This window comes from Cheilinus undulatus, linkage group 11 (genome assembly GCF_018320785.1).
Source record: "Cheilinus undulatus linkage group 11, ASM1832078v1, whole genome shotgun sequence".
Lineage (NCBI taxonomy): Eukaryota > Metazoa > Chordata > Actinopteri > Labriformes > Labridae > Cheilinus > Cheilinus undulatus.
The window spans coordinates 40932853-40958639 of NC_054875.1; the positions used below are offsets into that span (position 1 = coordinate 40932853).

At 40.7% G+C, this 25787-nt stretch overlaps 1 protein-coding gene across 1 annotated transcript in view; it reads left to right on the forward strand.

The window, feature by feature from the left end:
- The window catches only part of plxna2 (plexin A2), a 360814-nt gene that overhangs the window by 272101 nt on the left and 62926 nt on the right, over positions 1-25787 (forward strand). Inside the window, exons 18-21 of the mRNA XM_041799400.1 lie at positions 13874-14113; positions 16969-17112; positions 19337-19571; positions 22848-22990. Coding sequence (XP_041655334.1) covers positions 13874-14113; positions 16969-17112; positions 19337-19571; positions 22848-22990 — 762 coding nt within the window. The remainder of the gene's footprint in view (positions 1-13873; positions 14114-16968; positions 17113-19336; positions 19572-22847; positions 22991-25787) is intronic.

Here is a 25787-nt window from a genome sequence, read left to right on the forward strand (position 1 = left end):
ATTAGCATTAATGCAAGCAGGGATTAGTGAGAGTTACATCATATGTAAAATGGACTGCTGTGTTGAGAGAAAGAGCTGTGATTGGCTGTGGGAGCTGGGAGGCAATAATTGTTATCAGCTGACTATCAGCTGATTGCAGCTAGGGGTTTGACTTCCTTGAACTAATGCTAATCTTCATCAGTTAGAATGAACTAGGGCAGAACGATTAAATATGTAGTTGCAATTGTTTTTGCTCATATTGCAAATTTGTTATCATTTGCTTTATTGGAGGGGGTTATCATTTTCATGTCACAAATTTTGATTAAGAAAAGCATACATGAAACAAGAAAAGGAGTATTTTTGTAAACAGTTCTTGAAAAAATGACTCTTGAATGTTTTCATAATGTGCATAAAACCTCTGCTGCTGCTGCAAAAAAAGAATGTATTAAACCGGTATTTTAACACATTTTAAGTCAAAGAAATATTGCACCCTCTGCAATTTTCTTATCTGATCACATGCAAAACTCACACCAACCACATGTGCAGTGTGTTGAAATGCATGCACAATTCATCACTCTATGTGTAGGATCTGCCTAAATCAAGCCCCAGTAAGAAATATTAAGTATTAAGGTCTGGCAGTGAGTTACTAGTCAGTATTTCTTAATGCACCCCCGATCCAAGCAGTCTAGAACCATGCCTGTTTCCCGGTCTCTTGCTTGCATTTGCTATTACGGGTTTTCTTTTGCAGACAGCTTGATCTAGCATGTCTGATATTTGAAGCTAAAAGATTTTAAAACTCTATCTTGACTGGGATCAGTGAAATAATTCTATTAACACCACACTCCTAGGGATTATTTGCACAAATAATCAATTGCAAAAAGCCTCAAATCCGGCCACTCCCACTCTGTACTCTCTGGGAATAGATCTGAATTTGTCAGGAATTCATATGACAATCTCGACCTCCAGTTGTGAACTACTACTCTAAAGTAATTTAATGTTAGAGATTTATTTTGCAACAACTCATTAGCCAACTTTAAATCCCAGATTCACTCACATGCTGATTACACGTGTTTACTGTAGCACTCTGTGACTCCGTACATTATATCTCCTGCCCCATTTATAGAATATTACTTAGGTACAGATGCACACATGCTGAAAATCTCTTAACGTCATCTCTCACTTGTATATTTTTAAGCAGATATGTCCCCATGTGCCTCCTCTTCCTCCTCTGCAAATTCCAGCTCCTCATCCCTCACATTAGCAGGCTAAAATTGTCCCTAAGTGTCTGACTTGCTTAGTGAATGTTCCTTAACTAAAAACTCCAAACTCTGCCCTGGGCTTTTTTGCGCGGCAATGTTTCCTCCTGTAAGGATGCAGTTTTCCTTAAAAGACCTTTGTGAGCTCTGAAAGCCGAGTAATTACACGTGAAAAAACAGATCTGTGCTGGTTTGTGTTTAGAGAAGAAAACACTTGATGAGCGAGAGACTCCTGGAGACCTGAAGGGATTGGATTTGACTCATGTGTGGGTGCTGCGCTGTCTGATTTGTCATTTTCCGAGGCTTTGAAAGAGGCTTCTTCATCTCTGCTTTGCTTCCTCTCCTCAAGCTCCCCACCTCGCAAAAGAAGCCTATGTCACTGTCTTGATTGGCCCCACAGCCACACAGAATGAATTTCTATTAAATGCTAAGGTTACAATTACCCATCCTCCAGCACATCTCCCCCTACTCTCCCCCCGTTTTCCCTCTCTTTTGTCGGTGGAGGAAGGCAAACAGCAGAGCAGCCTATAGCAATAAGAGCTGCTGTCTGTCAGGCAGCCTTCAAATGATCACCTGTCTCCCGCTAAATTGCTTCTCTTCTCTGCCTCCCTTGTGTCACCTGCACACGTTCACAAAGGAACCGGCGGAGGAAAAAAAGGACAATTTTCTATGTGAAATGCTCTGTATCTGTCACCAGATTCACAGCTGAAACATTTATCATAATCTTGATTAAAGCTGAAAGGGTTTTTTTCTCTCCCGCCTCAGAACATTCTCCTGTCCCAGAAAGATTTCTGCACACTTAAGACGCCTGGACTGAGTGTCATTGTTTGAGGCTCTGCACATCAAGGTGCTGCTGATCATAGAGAGCGTTCAACACCAGAGCGTCGGCCAGGCCTTTATCATGTCCCGGCCAATCAGGCTGATTGTCTGCTACACTGAGTGATAGAGGCGCAGATCATTACTACAATCAATGTTAGTGGACACGCTGAACATACAATTTACATGCATCATCAGGGCTTTTTGGTTGTCCAATAGATTGAGGGCTTCCACTTTTACCTCTTTAACATCCGCCGTTAACCTGTCAGTGTCAGAGTCGATCACTTCTGAGAGAAAAAAACAAGGCAGGCTTGATTTTTCAATCATCTGACATAAAAACACTGAATGTTCACTGCTCACTAATGATGCAGGGTCAGTCCATTTAGTGGAAAGGAAGGAAGTGGGGATTTTTCATTGTCATCACCAGCAACTTTTTCTCTGCCTGTCAAACAAGATCATTTTATATTAGGTTTTACCATCACCAACCAAAATAGGAATAAGCTGAAGTTCAAGGCTTATGTTTACCTATCCTGTACCATCCAGGAAATAACCCAGAAAATTAGCAATACATAGAAAAATGACTAAACTTCCAAGAAAACAAAAAATGTTTTTAAAAAAATCAAGTCTGGGTGCCAGTTTGGCTCGATTGGTAGATCAGGCACCCATATACTGAGGCTTTAGTCCTCAACACACTAGAAGTGGGATTGATTCCTGGTTTGGTGTATGTCTTCCCCCACTCTCTACCCCCATATTTCCTGTCTGTCTTTGGCTGTTCTATCAAATTAAAGCAAAAAAATCCCCCAAAATAATAAAAAAAAAAATCAAGTCTGAGGGGAGTCAAGATCTGACTGTTCATGTCTGAATCAAGGTTACAATAGTTTGGGATTTTTCATTAGTTTCTTATTTTTATTTTGTTGTTACTTTTTGTTTTAAATTTTAGTTTTTATTAGTTTTAGTGTCAGTTTTAGGTTTTTTGGCAACATGGGATACTTGTCAGGGGCTGGCCAAGCATTTTATTCATTTCATTTTGATGTTTATACATGACTCAAGACCCAGAATTACCATTCTGTAAAGTATTTCCAATCAAAATCAGGCTATTTAACACTCTCCAGGCTTGGGTGTCCATGTCAGTCAGTCTACTGCTGCTAAAGATTAAAACTGAGGAGATTTTGTCTCTCGTTTTTATTTTAGTTAATTTTGCAATCAAAGAGTTAAGTTTCACTTAGTTTTTGAGTTTTAATTATTTAGTTGGTTTTAAGTTCACTGTAATAACCTTGGTCTGAATCACCAAAAGAAGTGCCCAATCAATGCCCATGTCCAGCCCTCTTAGTCATGAGTCCAAGTTGAGTCACGAGTCCCGCAAATTAGGACTTGGTTCAGACTGGAGTCTGAACTCAAGTGCTGCACGGTTCTGAGTGTTTGTGCCATGGAAAGAAAAGAATATTCCATCAGCATGCCAAGAGATGTCCAGAAATGTCCTAAAAGGCCTTTTCCTACCTCATCTTTCCAAAATAAAACACTGTGCTTACCGAAGTGACCGATTTATACTTCTGTGTGGACTCTACGCCTTAGCTACGGTGCCTCAGTGGCCTACGACATCGTGAGCCCTACATACTTGTGCGTTGGTGTGTCTGAGTAGCTCTTCAATACTCCACCTACTCACTGCTTCGTCGTGTACAGGAAACCATGGCGACTGATATAAAGCGTGTTATTTTGGAGTTGGAGCTGATAAATGTTTAGTAGCAGCTTGTTTTACTGTAGTTATTGCAAAGAAGACAAGAGAGGAGACATCTGAAGATATTTTTTTTGCACCGGGAGACATGCACTTTCAATAATATGGATGTTGGCAGGTCTGTTTGTTGAACTGGTTTGTCATCTGCAGCAGTCTTTGTCTGACTAGAGTACACACAATATGACACATTTTACAGAAGATGGGCAATCACCTGATGCTACTGAGCAGACCAATCACGGGGCCAATAAGGGTTTTACATTTGATGCATTGTTACATTTTTCAGGAAGTGCATGTCAACCTACATACAAAGGCTTCCATACAGGCTATGCAAACCTACAGCGTAGATTAGACCTAGACGTATAAATCACACTATAATCAGTCTGAATCTTCCACATTCATACAAGTGAATAAGTTAAAGGAGACAGTTGAAGTAGAGCAAAATTTAGATTGAAGTTCAAAGATGTGTATCAAAGAGTTTGTTCTCTGTCGGATGAAGCAAGTCCAGAATTAGAATGCAAACAGCGTTCCTCTGGAGAAAGAGAGTGCACCAGAAAAGCTGTGACTTTCTGCTTTTAGTTTTGCAGTGGTCTAAGTATACTGAGTTAAATTACCGAGAAAAACCCAATGAAGGACGGCTCTTTTCCATTGCACAAGGAGTGCATACACTCAGTGAGTGCAGGTAAACATCACAGCATTTCATATGGTCCAAATAAAATGATCAGACAGACTCATAGAGAGACTAGAGAAGACTGTGGTTGCTGTCAGGAGGGCCAAAATCCTGTAAATATGACCAAATATATGCTAACAGTGCATCATGATCCACTTCCTTATTCAGCATACAAGTAGAAGGACATATCTGATAAGCTACAGGCTCCACATTTGCACTTGCTAGAGTCCACATGAATACTTTGAGGATGAACGAGAACTGAAGTTAGAATTAATGCCAGGATTAGCAGCTACTAGGAACAGCAGGCGGGCATGAAAACAGACCCCGTGTAGGAGTAACAAAGTGCAGGAGCAGAGGAACTGCCAGTGACCGGCTATCGAATCATAGCCTCCGCGTGATCTTTGACACTGTGACCCTTTCGCATTTCTCCTACGCTCGCAGCTCGCCACAGCCGGTCTACCTTCTCGCCTCTCTCTCACCACATCTCCGGCCAGAGACCTTTGGAAGGCTGAGTGGGCTGTAGCAGCACAGTAGATCATGGTAATGTATTCAGCCAGAGGGGCTGGAGCGTTAGTGCCTTAAAACACCCTGGCTCGGTCCAACACGAGAGAAGGAGAAGACAGATGAGGCCAAGATTCCAATTATTTTCTCTATCTGTTGACCTCGATTCGCTTTATCAATGCAGAACAATGAGGAGCTCCTTTCCCTAACATGGCCTCAAGGAATAAATGTACCGTTGTATACTCTGAATTACTGGAAGTATGCTGTATAGGATTTTGTTTTTATTGTAATATCTGACATAAATCAAAGGTATAAAGTGAGGAAATATAATACTGCATGGAATCTAAGCGATGCAATATCACATTTGTTGCCCTTTTGACCCTTACACCAAAAGCGCACATTATTAGCTTTTATATTAATGTGATTTTATTTTATTTTGAAAGGGCAGGTATAAAGGCCTGCTCTTTGCCCCTGTCAAGAAAAACAAAATAAGAGTGAAAGTAATTATGCTTTAGAATAAGCAAGCTGCCAGTCGATAGTTGACTCCACATGATAACCTTTCACCTCATCTTTACATGAGAGAGAAATTCTAATGCCACCGGGATTTGCAGCACCATTAATTTGATAATAGCTTCAATGTACACATGCAGCGTGTCCAACCTCACTCTAAAAGTCTCCCACCCTTCCGCCTCTTCATATCTGCAACAGAAGTGACTTTACTCTTACCAAACAGGCTGCAAAAAAGCATCTTTATTTCCTCAATTGATGCTCCAAAGCCAAATTAAGGTCGACTTAAATCACGTTTGTTTAAAACTACTGTCTGAAATGACCAAATGTGCACCTAAAGAATTATCTAGCGTATTAATCTGCCTTGACACATGAATTCTGGCCTTGTTTGAATTCTGGAGCATCAAATGAGGACCCAGATTCTCTGTTTTTCTCATTTTCTCCCATTTGGAGACAAAGGAGAGAAAGTATAGAAAGAAAAGGACAAAACGCAACAATAGAGAGAAGAATGGGGTTAACAAGGGACAGAGCTCTCAGCCGAGGTGCTCCACTTTGCTGCTCTCTGTGCCTTCATTCTCTCATTAGTGATGATCAAACTTTAGAAATGAATTGGTATTGATGACTCCTTTATGTCTTTATAACACTAGAAATGAATGATTAAGAGATGAGTAATACTATAGAGGAGTGGTACTCAACTGGCCTAGAGTCAGGAGCCAGCGCCATCTACTTGTTGTCCAGATACAGCCCAGATTTCTGAACAAAGAGATGGAGACAAGTCTGTCAAAATAAAACTACAGCATAGAATTTTTGCAACATGGTTTGACCCACCTTTGGGCCCTAACCCACCAGTTAGTGCAAACTAAGTGAAAAAGGAAATACTATCATTACTGTATGTGACACAATGATATACATCCAGACTATTCCATTTGAGGCCCTGCAGCCAGGTAAGGCCCCACAGGTCATTTTGGTGGTCCTTTAAGTAAACTAGTCATGCTTAAAGATGATCCATACAAGTTATTTTAAAACCAAAATAATGTAAGTTTATTCAGTAATTATCTGCCTAATTCATTTTCCAATTGTTGGTCACAATCCAGATTGTTGCGAGTATTCTTGTAAATACATATCTTCTCATTCCTGCCTGACACATGCACTTCTTTCCACTTCAGCGTTCACATTTCAGCACCTGCGATGATATTCTTGCAAGCATTTCAGCCAGTAAACCGCAAAAAATGTCTCTTAAACTTTAAAAACAGAGAGTTCAACATTGATTGGTTGGAGAAGTATGTGTTTTTATCAATTTTTGCAAGGTCTGTGTGCTTACTCTGGAATTATTTTATATTGATGTGCAAGGAATATAACGTGTGAAGGCCTTTTAAGACAACTCACGCCAACTTTGACACCACTTGATGGTTCGAATTTTTGCACCTTAGACTTTGGGGCTGACCTCATTGAGAGCAAGGACATGGCACTCTTTCTCTGACTTGTACAGAACAAGAGAGAGCTAAATCAGCATCTCTACTAGTGAGACAAGTATGCTTGAGTCAACTAAGGAGGTTGTTTAGGATGAGAAAATCCAAAACACTTTGAATGATTGATTGAAGCTATAAAGACTATTACACATACTGTATATGGGATCCTTTTTCAGGAACTAGCCCCATTCCAACTAATTGAATAACCCTGCTATGCAGTGTCCCCTTCAAAGTGTGCATCATTTATGCATGATTTTAAAATTGATTGGTTATGAAATTTAGTTATGACAACAAGAAAATAACTTTAGAATATGTGCATGTATAAAACTTCACTGTGATCAATCAGAGGCCTAACAGTGGCAGCAAAAAGTCTTTTATTTGCACCAAAAGAAAAAAACAAAACTTTTTTTCTGAAATAAAAACCCACTCACCACTTTAATTTCTGTACAAGTTGCTCTAGATCAGAGGTGTCAAACTCATATCGAGTCTGGGGCCAGATTTGCTCCAATGAGATGTCTGGAGGGCCGGACTAGTCAGGCCCAGAGTGTCAAAGTCAATCACTGATTCTGAATTCAGGCCTAACCTCAGAGCCTAACAAGGTCAACATTTAACCATTAACTGTCAACCTCATTTTCCCCATAGTAAAATATGAATAAAGATAAATAAGTAACACCGATGATAAATTATTCTGAGATGAAAAAAGTCGAAATGAAAAGTTTTAGGGCTCAGAGTTTGAGATAAAAAGTCAGGCTTATTAGTTCAAAAGATCAAAAAAATGAAATTTGAAGGTAAAATCATGTTTAATAAAGTCAAATAAATGCGACAGAAAGTCAAAATCACAAGTTTAAAGGGTAAAAGTATGACTTAGAATTTTCAATTGTGAATCTTGAAGGTTAAAATATGATATAAAAAGGTCAGAACATGAAAAAAGGCAAAATCATTTTAAGTCAGAATTGTGAGATGCAAAATTGAAAATATGAAATGAGAATTTCTTTTCCTACCTTCCTGACTTTTTATCTAATTATTTATACTTCTCCAGATTTTTATAGTTAAACAAGGATATTCTAAATCCTTAAGGTTAAGTTCACATTCTTATACTTGAGGAAATCTGCAGACCTCGTACCGCTGGGCCAGTGAGAACAGAAAGACTGTATGATTTTGCGGGCCGGATACAACTGGACCACGGGCCGAATTTGGCCCCCGGGCCTTGAGTTTGACACCCCTGCTCTATACGAAGCTTAAATTTCAGAGAACTATCAATCCAAAACCTAAACTATTTAAAAGAATACACTTACATCACCCTGAGATGTGGTAACAGAAGGCTGGCTCAGTTGCTTCTTCTTTGAGTTTGAAAACATCTGCTTGATAATCGACTTATCGATGTATCAACTCATGCTTCTGTGTCCCTTTTTAACTTTGAGCTCCTGTCTTGTTACAGCAGTGGTAATCAACTGGAGGCCTGGGGGCCACATCAGGCCCCCACAGCTTCCCATCCTGCTTCCAGAGTATTATTATATTCAGAAATATGGCATGCTAGTATAGTTTAACTTTTTTCTTGAAGCGGCTAATCAGACAAGAGGCATGCCAGGATTTCTGTGATTTGGCATGGTAAACACTTTCTTATTATTGTTATCTTGATTGAAATGCAATTTATTGCAATAATTTTCCACATAAGGCTCTTTAGGAGTATAATTTCCCTCCTCTGAGAATCTTCACAGATTTGTTTCCTGCATGTGTCTTTGGCCAATCACAACACAGTATATAAGCATCAAATATTCTCCAGAAATATGTAGCTAAAATATCTCAATCGCCCCCTTTTGGCTGGCTTCAGTATAGGTGATAGGGACTGATCTCATTGTTAAAGGCTTAAAGTTCCATTAATTTTGGGAGGAAATTATATTTTTACAAGTGGCTAAAAATATTGATTTTATTTCAGTTTATTTCAATTTCAAATAGAGTTGATGACCCCTGCTTTACAGGGTTTGCATCCTTTTATTTTTGATCTCTTTTTTAAATACATTTCTACCTCACCAACATACGCTATACGTCTTTATTAAATCCCACAATGCCCCACTTTCCCATCACTAGTTCTTCACTCACGGTTTTAGATTTCCACACCTCACACTCGGCCAAGAAAACATCTTGAAATGATGGCAGCAGTTTTTCCATCCTGACTGAATTCAGCCAAGGAAAGGATTTATTTAAGGATATAAAAAAGGAGCGAGTAAGTGAGGACAGTGTAATGAAAAAATAAAGGGAAAAAAAAAAAACTCACAGTATCCATCCCTGGCAGAGCAGATGGTAGTCAGAGCCGTCGTTGACTTGCAAATGATCCAACGTGACAGTCACGAGGACGCTACCGGAGCATCTGGGCCTGTCTATATGACATGTCGCTGTGCCAACAGTGGGAGAGCATCCTGTATCAAACTTCCTGTGAACTCTTTTCTACATTAAAGCCTTTCATTTGCACACAGTGATCAAGAAAACATACTGTTTGTTTATTTATTTAGATGCACATTAGTCAAGTGACAACTTCTCCTCCTTTCTCTTCCTGTATGCGATGTATGTGAGTATATATGCATTATGGGAAACATTGGCTCATTAATTAATCATTGAGCAGCGAGTCAGTGTTGTGCTGTGAACAATGTTATCACACATTGTTTTCCTGCTTATTTTCTTTATTTACTCTCTTTCTGTTGGGTTTTCAGGGCAGTGCTTTTTAATTTGTACTCAGAGCTTCTGGCTCGTAGTGAAGAGACGCCCATGCACTCGCACAACGTAAACTTGGTGAAAGTATGTCAGAGTCCTATCTGGCAGTGCTATCTATTTTTAAAAAGGCTTATCTTCTCGCTCTCTTGTTATGTGCTGCTACTGTATCTTGTTAAGTGGGAATTCTACAGAAAAATGTCACACAAGAGCAGAGAAAGCTGCTACAGAGCACTCAGGCCAAGCGTGCAGAGCATGTGTATATGGTGTTGTTTTTTATGGCAGTTGTAGATGTAAGGCTTTCTCTTTCACACACTAACACAGTGTTGCAGAAGTGTTAGCTTGAATCCAACTGATAGGTCTTATCAGCCTCAGCAGTGGATAATCAACAGCCATTGAGTCGGATAAATTGTGATAATAGCTGGGGTCATTTTCTGCCAAAGTATGAAACTTTCTTTGTCTGAGTTTCTCCAACTGCTTTGCTTTGTGTTAGATTATTTGAAATTGTTTTTGGACTGTGAAAAAATGGGGTTATGCTCCAAATAATTGGAAATATTTGGAAATTGTTCAAGATACACAATTCTCTGAGATGTCAAACAGCTAATTTAAAAAATAACTGTATCTACAGCGTGTTTGGAAGCAATTTAACAACTAGTACAACTACATTTTACACTGCATTTTTTATGTTCCAATCTCACTTGATTTTGGAGTTACATAAATATCTGTAGTGATTAAAGGAAAAAAAGATACCCTAAATTCAGTGATTTTTTTTTTTTTGCCTCAGTACATTTTCTGAAATTAATCAAGCTTCTGGGGGCCAGATGGGAATCTGTGAGGAGTTTGTGTGGCCCTTAAGCCTCCAGTTGATTATCAGTGTTTTATATGTCTAACAATAAACAATAAGCTGTCACTTATCCCACCTTAAAGGTCACATATTTTACCCCTTTAAGACTAGTTTATATTGGTCTCAGAGGTCCCCAAAACATGCTTGTGAAATTTGTTGGAGAAAAGACACTCCAGTATTGGATTTTTGCATGTCTAAAAACCCCTCTGTTTCAGCCCTGCTCAGAACAAGTCGTTTCTGTGTCTGTGGCTTTAAATGTTATTGAGCTGTCTGACTCCGCCCCTTTCCAGAAATGGATGTGGCTTAATGGATGTGGCTCTCCTGATCCTCCTTTCAGCTGACAGCTGTGGATCGGGAGAGGAGGGCAGGACTTTCTTCCAAGCAGGGAGGGCCAGCCAAACCTGGGGGCGGGGCTAACTCCCCACATGACATCATGAGGAGAAATCTGAGAATGGCTTGTTTCAGCACACATTTTCTGAAAGGTGGAGAAAGGGGGGGTTAGGGAATGGATTTTCTGATTCTTGGAGGGATTGTGGTAAGGCCAGGGGCACATATTTTTGTTAGAAAAGGCTGAAAAAGTTTATTTTGCATTATATGTGACCTTTGAATACAGGGGTATGTCTGTTCTACAGTCCCAACAGTACTGAGATATTTTATCATAAGTATATGGTCTTTTACAAGTGGACATATTATCAAAAAAAGGACACGTAATATACAGTCATGTGCAGAAGTTTTAGGCTTATAGGGCACTACAGATTCCCCACAGGGACCTTCGTGTCACAACCTGGGCCTGGAGAGGAGCGTTGGGCCCAGAGTCAAACTCAACGGCATCTCTTTTGTCTGGGCCTTATCATCCATGGTAGTACATCCAGAGACCACTGGTGGTTTTAGGGTCTTTGGGACATCAACAGCACAATCAGGGATTTACGGCAGCCCTATCAGCTCTGCCCTTAAGCTGTGGACTTTGTATTATTTCCCTGTACCCCTGGAAACATGCGAGGACATCCAGAGCACGGCCGAGGTTGTGTCAATAATCAACACATCTGCACCTTACAGTAGCTCAAATTTTTGGCCCAAATATTACCAAAAGTTCTGCACAGAACTGTTATTTTCTGATTTCGTATTACCTCTAGTTTTCCTTCAATCATCTTTTACAGTTGCATGAAGTTATTTTGCTTTGCAGCTTTCCATAACGTGCTGTGTCCCTCGGGTGGCTTTGCTGTAGTTCACCTTCTTCAGCTGTGAGGTAATTGGAAGCTCGCTAATCAGCTTCCCCAACACCGAATAACAATAATGATTAACAGATTAATGCTTGATTAAAATAATCCTTTGCTGTAGCCTGAAGTCACACGCCTTACACACAATACTCCAAAGTTTGCTGTAAGTTGTTTTTGCTCCACAAAGTTGAAACAAATACAGGATAGCAAACAAGAAAACCAGTCTTTCTTCCACCACTGTAGTCTCACTCTATGCTGTAGCCTGCACACAATGAGTTTACATCGATCTCCCCGTCTCACTCCCGAGCAGCAGACAACAGGTAGGAGGTGTGGTAGTCAGCGGCGTTCACCAGCTTTGATGATATTTACCTCTAATTAAGTTTCCTCCCCAGAGAGAGAGGAAGAGAGTGAGCGAAAGGAGATAAAACCCTCCGTGAGCCGAGTGCCGTGCAGCAATCAATCCTCGCTCTCCGTCCCTTTAGAGCTGAGCTGGCGAGGATGGATGGAAGACAGGTCTCTCATCGGGGAAAAGTGGAGTGAGAAGTAATAAAAAAGTCATAGCTCAGCCTCCACCTGAAGAGACAGAGCAGCGATGCCTCCATCCTTTGTGTAGCCGTTGTTGTCCTCCAGAGTTTCTCAGTAGAGCTGGAGCAGAAGTTTGTTTCTGCTTTTTATGGAGGCTTCCAAATCCAATAAAGATGGATTTAATGACACTGAATAAATTCTTTCCTTGGAAAAGAATGGATTTATATGCCTGTTGTTAAGCTGCCGGTCTCCCTTTGGGGTTCATGTCAGTGCCAATTTTTCAAGATCACACTTAAGGTAACAGCAAACAGACGGCTTTTAAAGTGATCAGCGTAAACTTTATGTTGTGTGTTTTATTCATGGAAATAATGAAAACAAAATTCTTCTGTGCTTCTCCAGGATGAGCTAATGTCTACATCCACAAGAATTAAACCAATTGTTTAGACACAAAATTATTTTAAATCCATAAAGTCTTCAGGTTATGATGGTTGGGAAATTTTGCCGTCTGAGTGCTTCACCTTGGGCTTTAGGAAACTTTCCGACATTTAAAGCAACAACTCATAACTCTCCCTTCTTATAATTGTAGTTTCAAAGTCGTTCTAACAGTACAATTACTTTCTACAGGGAGAAGAGTGTCCACCTCTTTTCCACAGAGTGCCCTAATCGCCTGCTTTCAGCACTATGTAACTCTGGCAGCAGGCTGCAGTTCTTTAAAGAGAAGTGTGTGCATCTTTACAGCACTTGTTCACACACTAGCCTTTAGCTAAAAAGAAGCCAGTTAACCCATCTTGGTACCATTATTTGATGTCTGAGGCTGAAAGACAGAAGAGGGCATAGCGGATGAAGCTAAGAACAAGAGAGAGACAGAAGTTGGACAAAAAGAAACAATCTTGCAGCACAGGGTTCATCCCTGCAGATATTATTCATTGTGCAAGGGCAAATCCACCAGGTAACCATTGGTGGCCACAGCCCCCTCTAAAAAATCTGTTGGCCACACAAAAATTTTGAAATATGATTGGCTATATGCTTTGCCACATGAAAATAAAATATTGCGGTAATGCGATATAAGTGAAGGCAAGACCAATGCTAAATCAGCTAATCAGTTGAAAATATGGTATAGATAGCAATATCTTGCAATATATATGGTGTTAAAATATTCAGTGTATTGCAAAATGTTTAAATTTCAGTGATATCAAATCTTGGCATAAGTATCATGATACCATGGTACCGTAGGGGCCACTAGTGATTCCCATCCCTAGCTTAAACACATTCTCCATATGCAAACGCTTTGCAAGGCTGTAGATGCTAGCAGGGTCATATTTGCAAAAATGTAGTAGTATTACTGTAACTTGTCAGTTGACACATGGTATGGCATCTCATGTTATTTTTTTGTGATTTCATCAGAGATATTGTGAGATATGCTCCCAAAGACATTTTTTTCTGTTGTTTCTGAATGCATCTCATCTGTAATTTTTTTAACAAGACTGTCTGTTTTTAGGGGAAAGAAAGTGCTAATGCAGACTGAAATAAGCTTCTGTTAGTAGTACTAATGTCAGAGTTCCTCAGAATCAAGCTTGATATGTTCCAATAGCATCTCAGAACTTAAGGCTTTCTTCTAACTTTTGTTTCTTCCTCTCTTTATTTTTCTCTCCAGGTGTGTAAAGTGTTGAACACCACCAGTATGAGCTGCTTCGCTCCCTCCCTCATGGCAGAGTATCACCCGGGTTTGGACACTGTGAAACACGCTGATGAGTTTGGGTTCATCTTCAACAACGTGCAGGCGCTGCTGGTCTACAACAACACCAACCTCCTCTACTACCCCAACCCTTACTTCGAGCCTCTCAGCACCACAGGTGTCCTCGAGCAAAAACCGGGCTCGCCCATTATTCTCAAGGTAAAGAATGCACATTTTGCATGCCTTTAAATCTGCAAAACATTAAGTGATGCCGACCTCTACATAAGAATTACCGCAGTGTCATTGGGAAAGACACTGACTTGTCATCCAGAGTTTCTATGTGGAGCGGAAGATGGAGAAAAATATGGGAATTAATATGGCTGATTTCAAAGTTTGGCAATGAAAATAATTACTGAAAATTGCTTTGAGTTGCCTTTGTTTGCATGTGCCTGCATGTGAATCGCTATGAGTAAATGCTTAATCCAGGGTCTGAAATTAACATCAGCAAATAGCCAAATGAAGGAAGAGTTTCCATTTCAGAAGACTATGTGCAAGGGCTTTGCAATTCATCAAGTTGCAATTCCAATTACAACTTTGGCTCCCTGTCAGTTAGTCCATAGCTTCTGTCAAGTGGTAAATGTTTCACTTTTTGTTGTGATATTTTATTTTCATGTATTGCTTATTTTCCAAAGTTAAGTTTGGTAAATGCAGGCATTGTAAAATCAAGGGTAACTGTTAACCATGATCTCAGTGTCAATCAAAATAATCCTGATAGTGATTTTGTCATAACTGAGCAGCCCTACTTTGTGCTTCATTGTGGGTACAGGTTTATTAGTCACATTTAAGAAAACTATGCAGAGTTTTAGTAGTGTTAGTGCAGCTCTGCTTGGCCTCATGCTGCATACAGTTGCAGCCCAGAGAGCTCTCATCTCTCACATGCTACTTTCGAGGTTAAAAAGACCAAACTACACTCAGAACATTTAAAAAAGGTGCCACTGGGATGTTTAATACTTTTACTACCAATAAATTCCTGCAATAAGCAGGCATATGCTGCTATCTCCTCATGTCTGCATCCATCACACAGATGTCCATATGGCTTCTGCTTAAAAGGCACCTTACTTACACCTGTACCCAAACACACTGCACATTAAATAAGTTAATTCATTGCAACTCCATGCTGCTTCTGTAAATTTTACTTAAAACACCTGAGAAGGGATTGCCTTAACAAAAAAAAAAAAAAAAAAAACAACATTCCTACTGGCAAAGCCAAAACAGTGGAAAACTGACACCAAAAAAACAACTGAATTGTTGCATCCCTATTAGACACACTGTCAGCTTCATGTCATCAGGGCGATATCACTAGGCTGCAAAATGGTTTACATTTTTGGTAACATCAGTGTATAAAAATGGAGCGACACCTGCAAGCTAGTTCAGGCAGTCAGTCTAAAGCCTAATGATTCACACCTGATATGCATTTTAATCAAATTAAATGATGCACGTTCTCCTTATTCCTGTGGTCTAATTAAACTGGAAGATTTCTGGTCTCTTTCTCTGCCCTGAATCAGCACAGCACTTTCACTTTCAACCCACCTCCACCCCAGCTACAGCCCGTAGGCTCTGATGCAGATTTGACAAGCATCCCAGAATGCCTTTGGGCATTAGACACTTTTGCACCATGAGTGAAGTCACCCACTCAGTTAGAGACATCCTGCAACTTCAACATAGCAAGATGCCTGTTAAATAATTTGTGTGCAATGAAAAAAAAACACTTAGAGTGATCAAGTACTGTTTAAGAAAACACAACTCATTTTTTTAAACAGCCTTCAACATTTCAGTATTATAGTGTAAATATGAACCATTGCTTCTAGTACTCACTCAACATTTAATTTCATATTAGAGCTGTATTTGTTCTGGAAAGGACACTGAGATTTCCCTCATTTCCAATGTCATCAAGATTACAAGCTCATTAAAACGAGCAAAGAGAACAAACAGATATAATCAGTCGAAAAACGACTGAACAACAGAAATCTAATAAAACAAATATAATTTTAATCAAAGAGACTAAAAAGCAAAAATGGCAAAAACTTCAGTCTTAAATGTGTCAGAGCTGAGAGCATGAAAAGAAAATGCAGTTTTTACCAAGTTCAGTCCAAGTTCAAGGGACTTAAAGAAAAATCACCAGAGCGAGTCTTGCAGGTTTTCAAACTCCACTCCAACAACACTGTGATTTAGAGTGGTAGTTTACAAGTGAGAGCCTTGTAAATGTAGAAGTACTCATGGTTGTTGAGCCTGTTTTCAATAGAAGGCCAACAAACTTTCATAAATAACACTACGATGAGTTCTGTTTCTATCAATAGTTATAAATCTGAGAGCAGAATGAGTCCAAGGGCTTAGAACGCCACATTGATCAATTACTGACAAAAACACAGCTTCAAAATTCTCTTTCTGCAGAGAAAAACAAAAATTTGACTTGTTCTTGTGCATAAAACCAACTTTTTGTCATAACCTAGAGGCAAGAGTATTAATAATATCCACATAAACAAAATATATATTCCCTATTTAGAAGAAAAAAAATAACATTAAAGTGTTCTTTTTATTCCTTAAATAGTTTGACTAGTATAACAAAGAGGAAGACTGTGTTTTCCTTCATAAGAAAGGCTAGGCCAAACATCCTCTAACTTCCCAAAATCTGACTTTTTATGGTGGACCAAGCTTACAATAGGAAAAAAACATGCCTCCTTTACCATTATGAGTAGTTTGGTTGATTTACGGGCTTTCCTTTTTCACGTTTTTTGAAGTCTTCTAATCCTTTATTGAGGAATATAATTCATCTTTCGTCCCGATTGCCAGCTGTTCCTGCTCTCTTTTTCTGTGCAATGTATCACCTTGTTTGATCTCAGTATGTCGCCACGTCCGGCCGCAGCTGTGTCCAAACCTGGGGATCTAATTTACAGTGCATCGAGGGGACATATTGGCTGCGTGGATTCTGTAAAATTGTCTGATCTTCATTGAGCTGTGTTTGAGTTTTTCTCCTAATTTCGCGCCTCCCTCTGTGCGTCTCCATGTGCCCACAGGGCAGAAACCTGGTTCCCCCGGCGTCAGGAGGGGTGAAGCTTAACTACACGGTGCTGATCGGAGAGACCCCCTGCTCCGTCACTGTGTCCGAGAGCCAGCTGCTGTGTGAGCCCCCCAACCTCACCGGACAATACAAAGTCATGGTCAGTATGTGCACGGGTGTCTATCCTCTTAACTTTCTCTCTCTTTCTGTCCCTGCATTCGTAAAGTTCTTCTTAATAAAATTTGGCCTCTGCTCCATTATTCCTCTCATCATTGTTCATTTAGTAAAAGGAAAAAGGTCAAAGGGAGAGCAGCTAGATGTGCTCCAGCTGTCAAAAGGTTCAGCCAGAATCTGAAGCAATTATTTTTAGTTGGTTGCACATTTATTGAGTGCAAGACCCAGTTATTTTCTTCTTAATGTCAGTGTGCAGGTGTCCGCATGTGTTTGCACTCAGTATCAATTTCAGCAGAAAATATTTACCCATGTTTTGGTTCAGCTCTTGCATCATTTTCATGTGATATAGAACTCAGGAACAGGGATTGGATTAGTTGAAACATTTGAAGGTGATGCATCTTTCTGTGGGTTGAAACCGGAGTTTGGGTATTTTTAAACCTGGGCCTTACTTTTACATAATTTGGGGTCTAAATGACTCATAGTTAATGACAGACAGCAAGCAGGCTCGGGCTGTTTTTCAAAGTGTTAGACAACAGTCCCCTGATGGGAAACGACCATAGACTTGAAAGCGGTGGATAAAGTCTGAGTGATGTCATCTGTTGGTTACTGAAGGCTTCTCTTTTGAAGCCCTTCCGTGGTGGTCGCCATATGGAAAACACTGTTTCAGACCAACTTCCCGTCAGCCCAGAAGCACACCAAGAGTCAGAGCTGAGACAGGCCTTAAGCATCCTGACAAACCATTATGACTATTACTGTTTATGTTGGGTAATCGGATGTTATAATAGTAGTTTGTTGGAAAGAAAGTAACCATTTAAACATAGAAGTCATTCAATAACACCAAAAAAGTAATGATGGCGGAAGAGGTAGACCAGGGAGGGCCACATAGAGACAAATATAAAGATGGCTACTTAGATATATCTCACTTTTAGAGTCTTAAAGTTGGTAAACTCAGTCCAGTACAGATTAGGCTAAGCTTAGTGACTGAATATGCTTCATAGCTTCCCATTAATGGCTGACAAGACAAATAGCTGGTCAAGGGTTGGCCAGTCAGATTTTGCAGGTCTCTGTTTGGCCCAGGCTACCACTGGATCCACCCCTGGTCAGGATGAGAATGGCACTCTTTGTAGAAGAAGGGTAGGCACCAATGGGTCATCTCATTCAGACACTAAGCAAGATCAAACTGCATGAAGCTGCAAACTTTGTAGGAGTGTTGGTGCCTGAAGATGATTGGTATAATAATCTTTGTTAAACAGGTTTTGATCAACTAAGCACAATTTGTGCTGCTATTTGCTGCCTTAAGTTATTGTGGCTATTGCTGTGGTAATTATATTCACCAATTCTACTAGTCAAAATGTTTGTCTACAGATTATCACAGTGTTAATTCAGCTTCATATTGGAAGTTAGAAGTACAATACAGTCAAGCACAAGCTTCATGTTTCAATGTGGGCCATATTACTTTTTATTTGTAGGATTTGCTGCAGGCCAATTAGAAATAGACCACTGGCCACATTTTGCCCTCAGGCAGTAGATAAGACACAGCAGACCAGTGGTTCTCAACTTGTCAAAAATCAGGACCCACCACCGCCTTCTTAAGAGAAATCACGTGCCAATGAAGAAGACACTAGCATGGAAACAGCTGTAATGGCAGTTGTATCAGAGCTGAACCACATTTCTTTATAAAAAAGATGTTTTTATTCTTCCCCCAACGGACTTTGGCAAGAGTTTGATTTACTAACTGACTCCACAAATAGTGAACAAGAATAACAGCTGCCTGTCAAGCTTGTGCTATGTAGTACATTTCCCCAGGATGGGGAACTCCTACTATGTTGGATGTTTGGTTTCTCGGATGGACTGAATGTTTGCCCAATCACCCTCCAAGTTCCTTATTGAAAGGTTCTGACCTTCCCAGTGGGCTGTTGCCTAGACTGATATCAAATATTCCCCATGCCTCAGGTATGTGAAACAAGCTATCAGGTTATTAACCTGGCACATTTGACCAGGAATAGAGCTGGAGGCAGTAGAGCCAATTTGGGGGTGCCTGCTGAAGCAAAGTGCAAGACACTTATATTTTAAGTCATTTAGACCCCAAAACATGTCAAAAACAGTAGAGCATAGATTTGAAAAGTTCCTGCATTTCCTTTTAACGATGTTCAAAGTTAAAGTCTTTTTCCAGATAAATTTTGATAATACGTGCTTGTGCCCCTCCACAGGTCCAGGTAGGCGGTCTCCACGTCTCTCCAGGTGCGGTCCACATCATGTCTGACAGCCTCCTCACCCTTCCAGCCATCGTCAGCATCGCCGCCGGCGGAGGCCTCCTCCTCATCATCGTCATCCTCGTTCTCATCGCCTACAAGCGCAAGTCACGCGAAAACGACCTTACCTTGAAGCGCTTACAGATGCAAATGGACAACCTGGAGTCACGCGTCGCCCTGGAGTGCAAAGAAGGTGAGTTAGACGAGTGTAGTCAGCAGACAGACGGATAGAGTGCTGCTCAGTGCAGCAGCCTGCTCTCTGACTTCACGTTGTAGAGTGAGTGTGATTATGGCTCTGCTTTTTGATGTATGCATTTACAGACAGTAATTTCAGAGGCTCAGTCACTCATGCACCTGAATAGAGGAGATGAATTCATGTCTCGTGCAGGCTGTACTCACATAACAAGCATAAATGTGTGGTTGAGAATATAGTATAGTAAGTAACTTCCTGGAGGTCTGAGTCTGTTAAATAATGCAGAGAAAATTTCTCCAAATCTGGGTCAGTGAGTCATCCTGCTTGTACATCGCAGCACATAGATTAAGTCAGTTAACCCTGCATGTGACCTCCCTCGTTCGTCCTTGCAGATCTTGCTGCTTTCTAGTTTGTATTCTGCACACAAAAAGCTACATGAATACAGAGTTTCTCATTAGAGTAACCTCAGCCACCTCACAGCAGGAGGCACATTATGCTGATTACAATTTATTCTTGTCTTAACTGAAGGGGTAAATGCTACGTTTATCTTTTTATGCACTTTATGTCTGGTTTGTGGAGATGCTATATCATTTTTCCTTCTAACTACTGATTCTGTTTCTATAAACATACCATTTACATTCCAGTGCAATTAAAATTAAATAGATATTTTAAACATATTTAGATCCATAGCATTAACCCTATATGGAGTTGTATTTGGGGTGAGTGCTTAAATCCTGCCAAAGTGAATGCTAATTGCTGTTATGTGTTCAAACTAAACATCAATAAAACTTATGAAAATTTTATCCTGAGGACTGAGACTATAATTAAAAATAGCTGTCAAAACTAATAAAAACTCAAGGTATGTGTACCCAAATATATGTGCACAAATTCTGAAAAGAAGATTATTCATGATATGCCCCCTTTAAATTCTAAGCTTCAATGGAAAAGGGATTTCTATTCTGTGTCTAGATAATATCAGAGGCATTTGTAGTTCTGATATTAGCATCAAAACAAATTTAGTTTGGGGGTTTTAAGTGCTTTAATCCTGCAAAATTGAACACCAAATCAGGTGGTCAGCTGATCTCATGCAAGCCCTGATCAGCTGACAGCCAGCTGATTTGCTCTAAGCATGCTATTGGCTACCTGTCTCTAAGATCACTGCCCTATTTAAACTGCTCTTGCCTGGCTACGCTCTGCCATTCTGTCTGCAAGCTGCTCTTGCAACCCTCCTCCACCCCAGCTCCTCCTTTATGCTGCGTATGACTTAATCAATGTCATTCTCTTGTCACTGACTCTTGCCCTGGGTTTTTACTGCTTCTCTTTCTGGCTTATGCTTCCTTATTGGCATGAGAGGAGCAGGAATGTGTGCTGTTCCTGCTTGACATAGGCTCATGGAAGGGCAGGGGGATCCCAGAGCAGCCACATGCCAAAACATAAATTAAAGCAGAAGTGCTGAAAAACAACTGCAAATAAAGAAATATTTATAGACTCAAATCATGTGTGTTTCTTGACAAAGTGGTCCTGATTGAAATGCCAATATGTGTTTATACTGAACAGGAATAAAGCTCAGAGTTAGTTCATGCAGGATAAGCTAGTCATTCGCCCAGCAGTGATCATTTAAAGGCCAGCTGGTCCTTCTTATCGCCTCCCAGCTCCCACAGCCAATCATAGCTCTTTCTCTCAAGACAGTAGTCCATCCAAATATGATGTACTTCTCACTAACCCCACTTGCATTTATGCTGATGCACCATGCTGCTGCAGGCAGTGATTAACCTCCTCCACCCCAGCCTCCTCCTTCATAGCATAAAGCTTGTTGCACCCTCATAATCAGATTCATGCTACTATGTATTAATTGCTTTTGAACTAATTTTATTGTATTCAATTTGCACTGTCATTATTGTATCCATCCATATGGGGGGGGGTGTCTTTTGAGCAGAGCCTTCTCTGCTAAGTTAAACTGTACATCCAGTTTGCAGTAAAAATGTCCCATTTGATTTCTAAGCTAAAATGGAAAGTGGCTTCTAGTTTGCATCTAGATGATATTAGAAGCATTTCTAGTCCTGGTATCAGCTCCAAAGCAATTCTAGTTGGGGTTTTAAGTGCTTTAGTCCTGCATGGCTGAACAGTAAATGTTTTTATGTGTTGGCACTAGGTCGTCAGTGTCCTTGCAACAGAATCAAACTCCAGTCTGCTTTGAAACACATCCTCCCTTGTGGCTTGGGTTAAGTGAGAGTGCTGTAGTTCATCTGATCTTTGACCTTCTGCTTGGTGGGACAACCACAGATAACCTCAGGCTGACCTTTTGCTACTGCTACATACAGCAGTTCACAGAGAGAGACAGAGATGTTGCACCACTGAGTTTTACATGGATGCTTTAAAAGAAAGTCTGCTGGTTGGCTGCTGGTGTCATCACTAGGTCATTACAGCCAATCACAGAGATGCTAGAAGTGAGGTTTATGTTTGACAGTGTCTGGAGGATTTCATAAGCCAGACAGGACCTTATTATTTATCCCCTGAAGCCAACCCTGATTTTCTTTGCCATCAATGGAAAGAAACTTCCAGAATGGGCTAATGAAAGACAGACAGACAGAGCAGAGAGACAGGGGGAATCAGTCACACGCAGACAGCCTTGGGATAGGAGAAGATTAATGTTTTAACCATTAGCGGTGGCCAGGAGTGTCCTGCCCTGAAGGGTGGATTAGGATGGGTACCTGGGTTCCTCCTTATGAGAAAATCCACTCCTTGTGTGCCTGTGAGCCCGTGTGCTGGTGTTTAAAACCCATGAGTCGCAAAGAGGGGCCACGAGGTGAGGGGGTAAGACTGGAGGAGTTTTAAGGAAGGTGTTGTGGGACTGCTGCTGCTCCTGTGATAGGCTGCAGACGGGGGGGGAGCCTCCCTTGAGGGCGGCGAGGCAGAGCAACAGAGCCGTGGGCCCCGAACAGGAGTCAGTCTGGATGGAGCCAATTAACTAGTGCTCACCTGCAGCCTCACACCGAGATGACATGCGCTCTTTGGGGCCGCATACAGCCAATTTACTGGCTGGTAGATAAAATGGGTGAGAAAGGGAGGTGTGTGGGTGAGGACTTCTTTTCTTCATAAGGTATATGAAATATTGAGTTTTTCCGACATGAAGACTATCTTGGGCTTTAACTGTCAGCCTCATCTTAGTGCTAGTAAACACCGCGAAGATGAGAGGGATTCACGTATTTGGTCCCGGGGGATTAAAGTTTTATTCTGATGCCACATGTCTCAAACTTTCTCTTTCTTCCTCCACAGCCTTCGCTGAGCTGCAGACAGACATCAATGAGCTTACCAGTGACCTGGACAGAGCCGGAATCCCCCATCTGGACTACAGGACGTACGCCATGAGGGTCCTCTTCCCTGGCATTGAGGATCATCCTGTCCTCAGGGAGCTGGAGGTAACAAGAGAATAACAAGGAATAAGAGATGTCTGAGACGTATAAGCAGCAAATGCATAAAGAGAGGGTGAGAAAAGTCAAACTGAGGTGAAAAAGAGAGCTAGGGAGAGAGTGGGAGACTGTGTCTGCCCTCAGCACTCTCCCTGCAGGGTAACTCCATAAGCAGCAAAGTGCTTGAGGGGAAAAGGAGTGTGTGCCACTTATCGTCTCTACCCGCTGGTCTTCTGCACACATATATAGCCAATCATGCTGAGTAGCATGCATACAAGTATGTACTCGCACATGCAAGTTCCCTCATGGATAACAGGGTCCTAGCACATGGCTATTTCATCCACCAGTGGCTGCAGTATGAGAGGTAATGAACTGAGTAATTCCCAATCCTCAGGCAGGACTGTGGGTTCTTCCATTGGGGGTTAAAACAGGCTGGTTAACACTTTTTTGCTCTGCTCTTTGTGGGACCAGGGTGGTGCTGGGAAATACGCTTGTTTTATGTGGAACACACAAGTTGGAGTACAGAGGATGAAAATATCAGGGATAGAGAAAGTCAAAGGTATTTAGCATAAGCTGACCTTCTCTGATGTTTGCTCAGGTTTAGGAACTCAAATACATTTTATTATTGTCTAAAGGCATTTAATAGCAGGATAGTGCCTTTTTTCTTGTTAAAACACCCAAGTTGACAAGCTCTTAGCCACTGTTAGACAACAGCCGGTGTAAGCATTCAGCTTCTTATCTGCTATGTTAGCTAGTAGGTGGCTAGAGCTTTAGTTTTGGTAGTGCTTTTGTTTGCATACTGAAATACTGCTTTCCCACTAAAATTAGCACGTAAAAGCGGGGTTTTAAACGCAGGTAAACCCGCTAACAATCAGCAAGTGACTCCTTTCCCATTGCCAGCAGACGAGCTGCGTGGCTTTTTTTTTTTTTCCTCTTTCCGAGCTGATGTCATCACATTGGTTTTTGTGTAATAACAAACAAAAAAGAGAACCAATGTGATCATTTCCAAGAGGCAAATAATGTAGTAAATAAATAAATGAAAGGTTAATAGATTATATCGTTTAAAAAGCATCTCTCTTTCCAGCAGTGCATGGACAGGACGCACAGCGCTTTACGAGCTAATCCATGGGATTTTAACAGACTGAATGAGCTAAATCTGTCCTTGGGGAAAAAAAATAATCTCAGCGGATATGTTCATTATGACATGTGCATTGTTGTGTTTTTATGCGCCATTAAACTGCGCTGCCATGCTGTGAACCTTCTGCCTTTAAACTCCTGCCTCCTCCAGCACATCAGGCTTAAATGCGCAACAGACAGAATAAAGGTTCTGTGCAATAACAACAACAACAACAAAAAGGACCTATGAGGTCACAACAGGCAAGTAATATAAAAAAGAATAAAAGGATAGATTATATTGTTTGAAAAGGCTTTCTTTCCAGCTGTGCACAGACAGGACGCTGTGCTTTATGAGATAGGCAGGAGAAATTAAAGGCTGTCTGTGCTAAATCTGTCTGAGGAAAAAAATATTTTTCTCAGCGGATATCTTCATTATAGCAAGACTGATCTAGCAAAGCATTTTAGTATTCATATATGCTGTGAAATTACACAGCTGCACGATGTTGATATCAAGGAGGACTAATCGCTCTTATGCACTCGTATATGAAATAAAGGCAAAACACAAAAACAGTAAATGTGCAGTACTTTCCCTCTTTAAGAGACAGATTCATTGCGCTCTAACTAAGATAAATCTCTTTAAAGTGAGTGACTGTGAGAGTCGTTGCAACACTCACTCAACATTTTAGCTATGTTGTTGTATATAGTTGTGTCTTGCACAGTCCCCGTGACCTGGCGCCTAATCTCCTCTTCTCCACGAATCAATAGAAGCTCTCTGATCTCTGTGCCTTGGTGCTGTGTCATCTTGCAAATATGAATCTCACAGCTGAGTCCAAAAAACAACAATGCTCGTCCCTCAGCTGCTGGTGTCTTTTTGTTACCCCAAGTTATGGACGTGATATTATGACGTAGGCACGTTACGCCAAAGTCATCCCGCATTCACCCGGGTGTGACGTTCCCACTGTAGCTGATCAGAGGCGAGCCGATTAAAAACTCGTGTCCATTGCAGGGTCAGTCGACGCGGGTCTGAATGCTGATTAGAGCCTTTCCCACTGCCGACAGGAGCCGATTGTTAGCGTGTTTAAACTGGTTTTTCGACCAGTGGGAAAGGGACATAAGGTAGAGGAAAATTTTCACAACAGCATGGCTGACTTAGAGAGCAGTCAACACTAAAACAAATGACCAATAGCTATCTTAAAACAACACAGTAGCACTGATTTCTGCGTTAGCTAGGAGGTGGCAGTCGCTTATATTTTAGTATTGATCCTACACAAGGTACAGATGAATGCTTACCAAATCAACTAAGAAAGTGTGGTTACATTGAGGATGAATTACTTTGAATAATGTGAATCTAACATTCACAATGAATTGTTTTTAAACAGCAGCTAACAATAGCAATACTTTCCACGTTTGCTAAAAAGCAGCTGTCATTTACAGTCATGGTGGAGCATTAAGACAAAGTAAAGTCAAAGCGTAATAAATTCACCACAAAAGAAATGCCACCTTTAATTTAAAACAATGACTAACATCAGCATGACTGTCTAAATTAGCTTACTCGCTGTAGTTTAAGATATTGAAAGTAAAAGATAGGGACGGGATTAATGCTTGGCAATTTAAAAGGAGAAAATGGAAATGCTTACTTTTGAACAACAGCTAACATCAGCTCTACTTTTTTACATAAGCTTGGAAGTAG